Source organism: Scomber japonicus, chromosome 15, assembly GCF_027409825.1.
Source record: "Scomber japonicus isolate fScoJap1 chromosome 15, fScoJap1.pri, whole genome shotgun sequence".
NCBI lineage: Eukaryota > Metazoa > Chordata > Actinopteri > Scombriformes > Scombridae > Scomber > Scomber japonicus.
The window spans coordinates 4467300-4479827 of NC_070592.1; the positions used below are offsets into that span (position 1 = coordinate 4467300).

The 12528-nt window shown below is 41.0% G+C and overlaps 1 protein-coding gene across 1 annotated transcript in view; it reads left to right on the top strand.

Moving 5' to 3' along the window:
- Positions 1-2195: 2195 nt before the first annotated feature.
- The window catches only part of LOC128374703 (cell division control protein 42 homolog), a 22959-nt gene continuing 12626 nt past the window's right edge, over positions 2196-12528 (top strand). The window contains 2 exon segments of the mRNA XM_053334966.1: positions 2196-2260; positions 9687-9791. Of these exon segments, the coding sequence (XP_053190941.1) occupies positions 9687-9791 (105 nt within the window). The 5' untranslated portion in view covers positions 2196-2260.

Sequence of the window (12528 nt, forward strand, 5' to 3'; positions counted from 1 at the left end):
TAAAGGTTTGGTCCTAATATAAAGTATAGAATGAGATTTAAACTATGGGTTTAAAGTGTCATAAAACATCTGAACAACATTGATAATATATCATATCATTTATAAAGTGAAGAATGAGCTCTACTGTATGACATGCATGAGAAATGAGCAATATGTAAATCTAATATAACAACAAAATTCATACTTCATGTCTCTATGGTAACAACCCACATTCAGGAAGCTGCTCCTTTTTGGTCCTTTAGGAATTAACTTTACACTGCAACCGATATTATCTCAAAGCTCTCTGGTCCTTTTGCTCTTCCTAAGATGTCCTAAGTTTTTTTTTAGGAGTTTTCCGTTATTTGAATTGATGCTCTAAGGATAGAGGATCTTATACTGCTGAACAGATTAAAATCCCCTATACGCAATTCTCTGGTTTGTGATACAAATACAAATTGACTTGATTTGTGCACCGAAGAAACACGAAACACCCTCTAGTTGTTTTGTGAGAGACAAACTTTCTCGATTACAATTTCCGTAAAAAGTTTCTCTATAAAATTCTCATGTCTTATTAATCATGTCTCTTTGTAAATATGTAAATACCACTTGATAGCATGGATGCATGATTAATCTGTGGTGATTTGTCACAGCAGTGTCATGCAGTGAAGTGGGTGCTCTGTTAGTGGTTACCCCTCTCACTGGGGTTAATTGTTTAGTAGGCATTGCAACATTTCCATTTCCTACAACTGTTCCAGTAGCTCATGTTTCATCAGGTTGCTCTGGTTCCTCCACACCTGATCTACATCTTGTTAACTCATCACAGACCCATGCTGGATATTTGTTTCCCTGCCTTCACCTGGAATCAAGCCACCGATCTCCTGCTCCAGAGACAGTGGTGTTAACCCTCTCCAAGCCATCATCTGCATGATTACAGTGATGCGCCATAAAACTAAAGTAATGGAAAGTAATCCAGTTACATTACTTTAATATTACATTTTTTAACTAGTAACTGTATCAGAATACAATTTAAAAGTAACCCTCCCAACACTAAATATGACAAAGTACATATAAACGTGATAGGATCTCAGGACCAGGAAGCTCAAAGCTGAAATTAGTGTTTCAGCTCTGCAGTGGGGTATGCCAAACCCTTGGGCATGGGTCTGTGGTTTTCTCCACTTTTGCCACACTTTTGTTTGTTTTGGTTTGCGGTTTGGTTTAGTTTGGTTTGGTTTGGTTTGGATAGCAGGTCACATGCGTATGGTTTTGTTGACCGCCATTTTCTTTGGTCACTGTAATTTCTTTGCTCATGCACTCGTGTACTAGGTAGTATTGTATTGACATATTGTTGCGCAACTGTGCAACTTTGTTGTCTATGTATGTAGTTGTTCATGTATTTGGTGCACAAATGCGCAACTTTACCCCAACCGGTCGAGGCAGATGGCCGCCCACTTTGAGCCTGGATCTGCCTGAGGTGCCTTCCTGTTAAAAGGAAGTCTTTTCTCACCACTGTCGCCAAGTGCTTGCTCACGTGGGAATGTTGGGTCTCTTTAAATTAATCTTAAAGAGTAAAACTGTTTAGAGTACCAGCTGAAGATGCTGATCTGTTGAGGTTTCAAAACAGAAGTTACAAAGTACTTTACAATAAAAACTAATAATGTAAGGAAAATATCAAAAGCAAAAACAGACAATGTACAATAAAATAACAACACTTTGACACACTGCTGAAGCTCAAAGCTGAAACATTACTAAGTGTCACACATGATGATCCCATCATGTGTTACACTTAGAAATGTAACACGAGGACATGTAAATATACAAATAATAAAGGTATAAACAAACTCAAACCACAGCCTCATACTGGCATTAAAGCAACGAACGAGCTTTACCACCACTGTGGCTCCTGTGGAGAACAAAACTTACAGAAAAGTAGATTAGTGGGGGGAATAAAACTATAAACAGTAAAAGTTTCAATAAAGAAATCAATATGTTAATTTTAGGATATTTAAAATCAATAGAAATTAGAATTAATTAATTTGTCAAGTTAAATTCAGTGTGTCTTGTATGGAAGTTATGTAAAAAAGAAAAGAAAAGAAAAGTAAAAAAAAAAAAAGAAAAAGAAAAAAGAAAGCATTCCATAAATCCGGACGGACTTGAATACAACACCTCTGATATTTCCGACTTCCGCGCCGACGGAAATACTAGTTTACGGGAAGCACCTGAACGCACCACAACAGCCCAGTCAGTCAGGAGCTGAGAGAGAGAAGAGAGAGAAGAGAGCAAGGTAGGAACTGTTGAATGTCATTATCTTTAAATTACTGACGATACATACTTCTACGCCACCACCACAAACATAAATATACCTTTAAACACACTCTTTTCATTGTAGCAAAGTTGTGATTTATATTTATTAGCCCTCGCTTGGCAGCTAACGCGGCTAACCCGGTGTTCTGGTTAAACTGGTGAACGTGTTATCTGGTGACTTCCTCCCATTACATTACATTACAAGAGGGTTGAACACACAATTTAACGTACAAACTTAACTTAGATATTAAACCGATGTCTATGTATGTGGATTAAAGCAACAATTTAAACGTTTTAAAGTCACCAAGTAACACGGTCACAAATTAACACGGTGACCAGATAAACCGTAACACCGGCCCGAGCAGCTGTCAAAACAAAACCATTTCCTTCTTAGCTAAACTTAACTTTAACTCTGCTGTTAGTTAAATCTGTGCTTTAAAGTTACTTGTGTAATTATAAAACAACTATATGACAAGTGATTTATGAAACAGAAGCTCTCAGAAAGACAGAAAGTGTCATCGTGTGAGTTTAAAGTAATGTTTAAAAACAGGCCATTTTTGTTGTGGGTGTAACTCAAGCTAATGTTGGCAGTCCACGTCGGAAGAAACTTTTATATCGTTAAACGTATCGTTTTTAAATGCTGTCAACAAGGCGGTGATAATATACTTTAATAGCCTATAATCTGTATAAACTAATTAACTAATGGCGGAGCCAAAATTTAATGTTTTTGTATGTTTTTGGAGTAGTTTGAGACACGGAAGTGACTTAAAAAGCAGCAATACTTAATGAAAATAACCTAAAATAACATAATTAAAGTATCATAATTAAATAGCCTTTACTAGTGTATAGAAATATATATGAGTAGTGGTGGAAGTATTCATATCCTTTATTTCACTAAAGAAATACACATGCATTCATGTAAAAAAATGTATGCAAAAGTAAAAGTTCTGCATGAAAAATCCACTTTAAGTAGAAGTACTTCAGTATTATGAAGTATTACAGCAAAAGTAGTGCAGTATTATGAGTGATGTAGTATGCAGTATTACAGTAAAAGTACTGCAGTATTATGAGTCATGTAGTATGCAGTATTACAGTAAAAGTACTACAGTATTATGAGTGATGTAGTATGCAGTATTACAGTAAAAGTACTGCAGTATTATGAGTCATGTAGTATGCAGTATTACAGTAAAAGTACTACAGTATTATGAGTGATGTAGTTACAGTATTACAGTAGTGCTCTGATGTTTTCATATGGTGGGAAAAGGTCTAATACTACACAGGAGCAACTTTAAATAAACTGAAAAAAGGGTCACATCTGTTCATATCGACTATACTCTAATAAATTCACATGTATGTCTCATTGTGTCTGAATAGTTTGAAAGCCTTACTAGTGTCGTATTGATAATATAGATTACCCTAACCCTAACCCTTCTGAGGTAATGTGAGAACAATATAAAGTGTAATAATAAAGTTAGTCCACAAGAACTGGAGCAGAAACTGAACTCAAAACTAATATACTAACAGGGTTTCCCACAGTACTTTACAGCTAAGACGGTCGCCTAAGCAACACACGCCTGCCGCCTTAACTAACGTCTTCAAAAATAAATAAATAAATCCAACCAACGTCTGCAACGGGCCGGAACCGCTGTTTCCGACTGTCTGACTGCGACCCTGAACACACCTGTAGCTCTCTGTACCTCCCGCTAGCTAGCATAACACAGACACGCTAACAGTGATATTAAGTTTAAGGAAACAAACACAGACCGCTGGTTAAAACATAAATCTACATCATCTGAGGCAGAACCTGCTCAGAAAAAAACAGCGGAGCCTGAAAAACTAATGAAAACAGCGCCATGTGATGTCACCATTAACAACGTTAATCCTCAAACAGGTAACTGTGACGTTACTATAGCAACAAGTTTCAGGCTAACTGTGACGGCTAACTATGACGTTACTATATTAACAAGTTTTCAGGCTAACCGGCTCAAAGTAAATTAACGGCTCCAACTAAACAGCTGATATTAGCGGTATAAAGTGTAAAATGCTGCGGTGCTGCGCGTTTTATCAGCTGATGTTACAAAAAAACGTCAATTTTAAGTCACTCAGATGTTTCTCATTCAGCAGACCTGAAAAGAGAGAGAGTCATGCTACTGAAGCTGAATATAACTACTTAACCGGTGCAATCTAATTTAATCCAATACAGCAGCTGCTGCTATATATTCTACATTTATGAAGCTTAAATACATTTTTTGACAAGAAAGTGAAAATTCTGCTTTATGTTCATTATTGAGTGATTGTGGTGTGCATGATTATATTGAATGGCGTTCCTAATATTTTGTCCACCCTCATTAAGGCTAGTTGCGTTTACCAGTTAAATACATTATAATAAAGTTACACACTGCGCACAGTTAGCCTATCTTTGCTGCAGACTCCAAAAATGGCCTCCGCAAAGAGCTCTGTGTGAAGTACGTCTCAGGGTCACATCAGTAGCACATTGGCTATGTCTAAAATAACTATGTTCACATGTATGAGGGTTAGGGTCTGTTGTGGTGCACTGTGCTCCTCTCTTTAATGTGGTACTTTATATTTATCTTTAATGAGTGTTTGCGGACAGGAAATGAGGCGTGGATAGTTGAAAGCTAGTTGTGTGTCCAAAAAAACTAAAATCTCATTTATCACAGTAATTCATTGATAAATAATGAGAAATGCCTCCTCTTTTTATTTAGTTGGAAATAAAGTATTAATTTTAAGACATATTAGGCATATTAACTTAAGGAAGGAAGGAAAGGAGTAAGGAGGGAGGGAGGAACGAAGGAAGGAGGGAGGGAAGGAAGGAAAGGAATAAGGAAGGAAGGAAAGGAGTAAGGAAGGAAGGAGGGATGGAAAGGAGTAAGGAAGGAAGGAAAGGAGTAAGGAGGGAGGGAGGAACGAAGGAAGGAGGGAGGGAAGGAAGGAAAGGAATAAGGAAGGAAGGAAAGGAGTAAGGAAGGAAGGAGGGATGGAAAGGAGTAAGGAAGGAAGGAAAGGAGTAAGGACAGAGGGAGGGAGGGAGGAAGGAAGGATGGAAAGGAGTGAGAAAGGAAGGAAGGAAGGAAAGGAGTAAGGAAGGAAGGAACGAAGGAAAGGAGGAAGGAAGGAACGAACGAAGGAAGGAGTAAGGAAGGAAGTAGGAAAGGAGGGAGGAAGGAAGGAGGGATGGAAAGGAGTAAGTAAGGAGGGAGGAAGGAAGGAAGGAAAGGAGTAAGGAAGGAAAGAAAGGAGAAAGGAGGGAGGAAGGAAAGAAAGGAGAAAGGAGGGAGGAAGGAAGGAGGGATGGAAGGAAGGAAGTGGGGAAATTATTTTTCCAGCAGTAACATAACTAACATTTAATTTAAGGGAGGAGGCGTCTACACCTTCACCTGCGGTGTGCTGCCGCCATTGACTCCTATACTTGTTTGGCAGATGGGTGTTTCCATCTTTTTTAACCTTTTGTAAACACACACACACACACATAATACACACACACACACACATATATACACACACACACACACACACACACACACACACACACACACATTATACACTGCGCTTAAACTGGTTTTATTATTTAACCTTCCTGTCGTCCTCCTAGGTCAAATTGACCCCGTCTGTTTTGACTCTTCCTTCCTCCCTCCCTCCTTCTCACTTTCTTTCCTTCCTCCCTCCTTTCCTTCTTCCTTCCTTCCGTCCTTCCTTCCTTCCTTCCTCCTTTCCTTCCTTCCCTCCCTTCCTTCCTTTCTTTCCTTCTCTCTTTCTTTCCTTCCTCCGTCCTTTCCTTCTTTCCTCCTTTCCTTCCTTCCCTCCTTCTTCCTTCCTTCCTTTCTCCCTTCCTCTTTTCCTTTCTCCCTCCCTCCTTCTCTCTTTCTTTCCTCCCTTCCTTCCTTCCTTCCTCCCTTCCTTCCTTGACTTGAGAACAACAGGAGGGTTAAATAAATGCTATTTTTTTCCTGTGGTTCAGTTGTTCCAGGCTGTAACAGTCATATATCTTAATTTAACTCATTTATGTGTCTCCCTTTGCTCTAATTTAGTTTCATTGTTAGTTTAGGTTTAGTTTTAGTTTACACAATCAAAAACCTAAACCTATTAATCCTTTAAAATGATGTGACTACATAATCTACCAATGCTGATTCTCCAGTGTGAGGATTTGCAGCTTTTAAACCTCTCATCTTGTTTTTATATCATCATAAAAGAAGACGTTAAAAATGTCACCTTGAGCCCTGCAGACTAAATAATCATGAATAAATAAAGAAAATAAAGAAGAGATGAACTGAAAATGAAAATAATCTTTAGCTGAAGCCCAAATCTTTTCATTTAAGAAGTTTAACCCTCCTGTTGTCCTCCCGGGTCAAATTGACCTCATCTCTTTTGACTGTTCCTCACTTCCTTCCTTCTCTCCTTACTTCCTTTTTCATTCATTCTTTCCTTCCTTCCTCTTTTCCTCCCGTCCTTCCTTCCTTCCTCATTCCCTTCCTTCTTTCCTCCTTTCCTCCCTTCCTTCGTTCCTTCCTCATTTCCTTCTTTCCCCACTTCCTTCCTTCCTCTTTCCTCCCTTCCTTCCTTCCTCGTTCCTTCTTTCCTTTTCCTTTTCCTCCTTCCTTCCTTCCTTCGTTACTTCCTTCCTTCCTCATTTGCTTTTTTCTCACTTCCTTCCTTCCTCCCTCTTTTCCTCCCTTCCTTCGTTCCTTCCTCATTTCCTTCCTTTGTTCCTTCCTCATTTCCTTCCTTCCTTCCTTCCTTCATTCCTTCCTTCCTTCCTTCGTTCCTGGACCTGAGCACAACAGGAGGGGGTTAAGAAGAAGAAATTTGCTGCTTCCTGTTTCCTGATAATCCATTAACTTGTGATTGAGTTTAAAGCACTATTTCATTTAAAAAGAGTATAAAAGAATATATTTGCGATTATAAAAAATGAAATTTAAAATCAGTCTGGTCTCTAAACGCTGCCGTCTGCACACGAGGCCACAGCAGAGACAATAGTCCATTGATTGCCACTAATCACTGCGTTTTCCAGAGTTTTTCAGTCTGCATGTGAATGTCACATATTTGAGAGAAATGAATTATCCCGATCGGTGAGCGTCGTGCCCCTGACTCATCACAGTTCAGCCCGGTGCTGCCGATGCCAAAACCACTCCGAAAAACACACAAAGAGGCAGTGATGAAGTGGCGTCCCGTCGTCTTTCTGCCATTGTCCCCGTTAATGAAGCGGCAGCCGGAGTATGTGAGCTGCTCGCCGTCTGCAGGGTCACAGGATCTCTAAACACTCAGATACACACACTCAGATACACACACTCAGATACACACACACAGATACACACACACAGACACACACACGCTGGTAGTGTCGACTCAGGCTGCTTACCGACATTCAGCTGCCTCATACATCACATATCCATATATCAGGGAGGAAGGATGGAAGGGAGGGAGGAAGGATGGAAGGGAGGGAGGAAGGAAGGAAGGAAGGACGGAAAGAAGGGAGGAAGGGAGGAAAGAAGGAAGGAAGAAAAGGAGGGACGAAAGAAGGAAGGGAGGGAGGTAGGAAGGGAGGAGGGAATGAAGGAAGGAAGGAAAGAAGGAAGGAAGAAAAGGAGGGAGGAAAGAAGGAAGGAAGGGAGGGAGGAAGGGAGGAGGGAATGAAGGAAGGAAGAAAAGGAGGGAGGAAGGGAGGGAGGTAGGAAGGGAGGAGGGAATGAAGGAAAGATGGAAGGAAGAAAAGGAGGGAGGAAAGAAGGAAGGAAGGGAGGGAGGGAGGAAGGATGGATGGAAGGGAGTAGGGAAGGAAGGAAAGAAGGGAGGCAGATAAAAGGCTGCTGCTTGGAGAGAAAATTAATAAAGCGGGATGAACAAGAAATGTCCAATAAATGCAGCATGTTTCTAAAGCTTTGTAAAAAATCGTTTTAATAACCGTGATTTCAATTTTGACCCAAATAATCGTGATTATGATTTTTTCCATAATCGAGCAGCCCTACTTCCTCCATCGCCTTTTTTTTTTTTTTTTTTTTGAGAAATGCGTTAGTGTGATTCTTTTTCCATTGTGAGCTAGAAAATATGACTGATATCTCTTTTCCACCAAAGCAGTTCTGGGCGAGTGCTTAAATTGGAATTTGGTTTTCCTGTTTCGACAGACAGAAGAACCGGCTCTCGGCCAGAAAAACTGGTTCCAGAGTGGCATCGAGTCTTTGCTGGACTAGAAAAACGAACCACTAATGTCGGGGGGGGGGGGGGTGGGGGGGTGTTATTGAGACCAACCACAACAAATAAGACTGCATAGTGGAGAATAGATAAAGAGTGAATTAGCTGTGCTCTGCCGGCTAACGTTAGCTTACAACAAAGGCTAACGTAACCATCTCAAATATGTTGTATCTGCCGTGTTTGAAGAAGAAGAAGAAGAACTGTGTAGTTGAACCAAAACTAAAAAAGACAGTATATTTAAAGAAGGAAGTAACTTCTGGGTCACTTCAGAGTGATTTAAGTGACATTTTAAGGACTTTTTTAAGACTTTAAACTCGTCTTAACCCTTAAATATACTAATTCATATTCATAAATTCATCGTCAATCATTAATAAATGTTTAATTCATCTTATGGAGGGGAAAAAAAAGAGTTATAGTCACTATTTTATGATTCAGGTGAACATTTAATAGAATATGGTGAATACTACAACATGTTTTAATGCAGATTTTTTATTTTCTTAATAAATACTTCAAATTTGTGCATTTGCATGTATAAAAAATGTGTATCAGCTGCACAAAAATTAAAAAAAAGATGCATTTTATTTACATTTTTGTAAACTGTGGGTCACATTAGGAAAAGTCCACTTAAAATAAATGTTTTCATAGTGTTTTTACAGCTTTTAAATGTTAAAATGGGTTCAATTTGACCCTGAAAAGTATGTAACTGCTGTATTCGGATGCCTGTTTCGACAGACAAAGAACTGGCTATCGGCCAGAAAAACCAGTTCCAGAGTGGCATCGAGTCCTTGCTAGACTAGAAAACCAATTGGGAGGGGAGGGGGCGCATAGTGATAGATAAGGAGTGAATTATCCCTTGAACATTTGACTGGTGGTGAAATTCAGACACATTTGCGTTGTGAGTTAGCTGTGCTCTGTCAGCTAACGTTAGCTTACAACAAAGGCTAACATTAGCTTACAACAAAGGATAACGTTAGCTTACAACAAAGGATAACGTTAGCTTACAACAAAGGCTCGTTAACAATTAATGGACATTTTAAAGGCTGAAGGTCGATCGAGTAATTATCACTAAAAAAATGTAAAATCTGTTCATTAATTTATGGAGCTTCATGAATAAAATATTGATTTTTAAGAATTTAAAAAGTAGTAAGTTTGCATGTTTAAAATCCTCATTTAAGTTGAATTTTCTTGTTGTAATACAGATGCAGACTATAAAGTGTGTGGTGGTCGGCGACGGTGCCGTGGGGAAAACATGCCTCCTCATCTCCTACACCACCAACAAGTTCCCCTCCGAATACGTTCCCACGGTGAGTCCAGCAACACACACACACACACACACACACACACACACACACACACACACACATACACACACACACACACACACACATACACACACACACACACACTAACATGTTTCCACTAAAGCTAAAGGTTTTTTGTTGTGTGTGTTTTTTTTTAAACACTGAAGCTCTTTCCTGCCGCACAGGAAGTGAGACGTTCTTTAATGTTTCCAGTCTGTCTGAAGAAGAAGAAGAAGAAGAACTGTGTAGTTGAACCAAAACTAAAAAAAGACTAAAGTATATTTAAAGAAGAAAGTAACTTCTGGGTCACTTTAAACTGATTTAAGTGACATTTTAAGAACTTTTTAACACTTTAAACTTGTCTTAACCCTCCTGTTGACCTCGGGTCAAGCAAGGAAAGGAAGGAAGGAAGGAGTAAGGGGGAAGGAAGGAAAGGAGGGAGGGAGGAAGGAAGGTAGGGAGTGAGGAAGGAAGGAAGGAAAGGAGTAAGGAGGGGAAAGGAGTAAGGGGGAGGGAGGGAGGAAGGAAGGTAGGGAGTAAGGAAGGAAAGGAGGAAGGAAGGAAAGGGGGAGGGAGGGAGGAAAGGAGGAAGGAAAGGAGTAAGGAAGGAAAGGAGTAAGGAGGGAAAGAAGGAAGGAAAGGAGTAAGGACGGAGGGAGGGAGGAAGGAAGGAGGGAGGAAGGAAGGAAGAAAAGGAGTAAGGAGGGAGAGAGGAAGGAAGGAAGGAAAGGAGTAAGGGGGAGAGAGGATGAAAAGGAGTAAGGAAGGAATGAAAGGAGTAAGGAAGGAAGGAAAGGAGTAAGGAAGGAAGGAAAGGAGGGAGTTAGGAAGGAAAGGAGAAAGGAAGGAAGGAAAGGAGTAAGGGGGAGGGAGGGAAGGAGTAAGGAAGGAAAGAAAGGAAAGGAGTAAGGAGGGAGGGAGGAAGGAAAGGAGAAAGGAAGGAAAGGAGGAAGGAACGAAGGAAAGGAGTAGGGAGGGAGGGAAGGAGTAAGGAAGGAAAGAAAGGAAAGGAGTAAGGAGGGAATGAAAGGAGGGAGGAAGGAAGGAAAGGAGGGAGAGAGGAAGGAAAGGAGGAAGGAAGGAGGTAGGGAGGAAGGAACGAAGGAAAGGAGTAGGGAGGGAGGGAAGGAGTAAGGAAGGAATGAAAGGAGGGAGTTAGGAAGGGAAAGGAGTAAGGAAGGAAGGAAAGCAGTAAGGAGGGAGGAAGGGCCCTGAACAGTATGTAAGGGTTAAACAGTATAAATCTAAAGTTTTTGGTACTTTTCCTAAATCAGGCAGTTTTATCTCATTTCTCGGTACGTGTAATTCACTCTGCTTTAGTCTTAATCCTGCCGCTCGTTTCTCTCCGTCATGATCTCATTCTGCTCTTAAAGTTAATATCTGGCATTAAGATGAAAACACACACACACACACACACACACACACACACACACACACACACAGACAGACAGACAGACAGACACAGACAGAGCGAGACTGTTGTCCTCAGGTCAAGGAAGGAAGGGAGTAAGGAAGGAAGGAAGGAAAGGAGTAAGGAGGGAAAGGAGTAAGTGGGAAGGAGGGAGGAAAGGAGGAAGGAAGGTAGGGAGTAAGGAGGGAGGGAGGGAGGAAAGGAGTAAGGAAGGAAGGAAAGTAGGAAGGAAGGAAGGAAGGTAGGAAAGGAGTAAGGAGGGAGGGAGGAAGGAAAGGAGGGAGGGAGGAAGGAAAGGAGTAAGGGGGAAGGAAGGAAAGGAAAAGGAGGGAGGGAGGAAGGAGTAAGGAAGGAAAGAAAGGAAGGAAAGGAGTAAGGAGGGAGGGAGGGAGGGAGGGAGGAAAGAAAGGAGGAAGGAAGGAAGGAAGGAAGGAAAGAAAGGAGTAAGGAAGGAAGGAAAGGAGGAAGGAAGGTAGGTAGGAAAGGAGTAAGGAGGGAGGGAGGAAGGAAAGGAGGAAGGAAGGAAGGATGGAAAGGAGTAAGGTGGAAGGAAGGAAAGCAGTAAGGAAGGAAGGTAAGGAGTAAGGAGGGAAGGAAAGATAGGAGGAAGGAAGGTAGGAAAGAAAGGAGTAAGGAGGAAGGAAGGAAGGTAGGAAAGAAAGGAGTAAGGAGGAAGGAAGGAAGGTAGGAAAGGAGTAAGGAGAGAGAAACACACACAGAGCGTTTATCCTCCTCGAGTCTAATCGATCATCTGAGAGAGTTTTTACTTCCTGTCAGACGTCTCGGTTCATCTTTCATCTGCTTTGTTCACAGTTTTACTTTCAGTCTGACGCTCGGCTGTAAGTTTATAAATCAGCTGATTTCTGTTTACAACCTGACTGACTGACGGCTCGACTCTCTTTATAATCACAGTTATAATACCTCTCCCGGGTCAAATTGACCCCATCTGTTTTGACTGTTCTTTCTTTCCTTCCTCCTTCCCTCCTCCCATCCATTCTTTCTTCCTTCCTTCCTTCCTTCCTTCCTTCCTTCCTCCTACCTTCTTTCCTTCCTTTCCTCCTTTCCTCCTCCTCCCATCCATTCTTCCTCCCTCCTTCTTTCCTCCCTTCTTTCCTTCCTTCTTTCATCTGTCCCTCTTTCCTTCCTGCTTTCTTTCCTTTCCTTCCTTCCTTCCTTGTTTCCTTTCCTCCCTCCCTTCCTTCTTCCTTCATTCCTTCCTCCCTCCCTCCCTCCCTCCCTCCCTCCTTCTCTCCTTCCTCTCTCATTCCTCCCTTCCTTCTGTCCTTGCTTTCCTTCCTCCCTCCCTTCTTTCCTTCCTTCTTTCCTCAG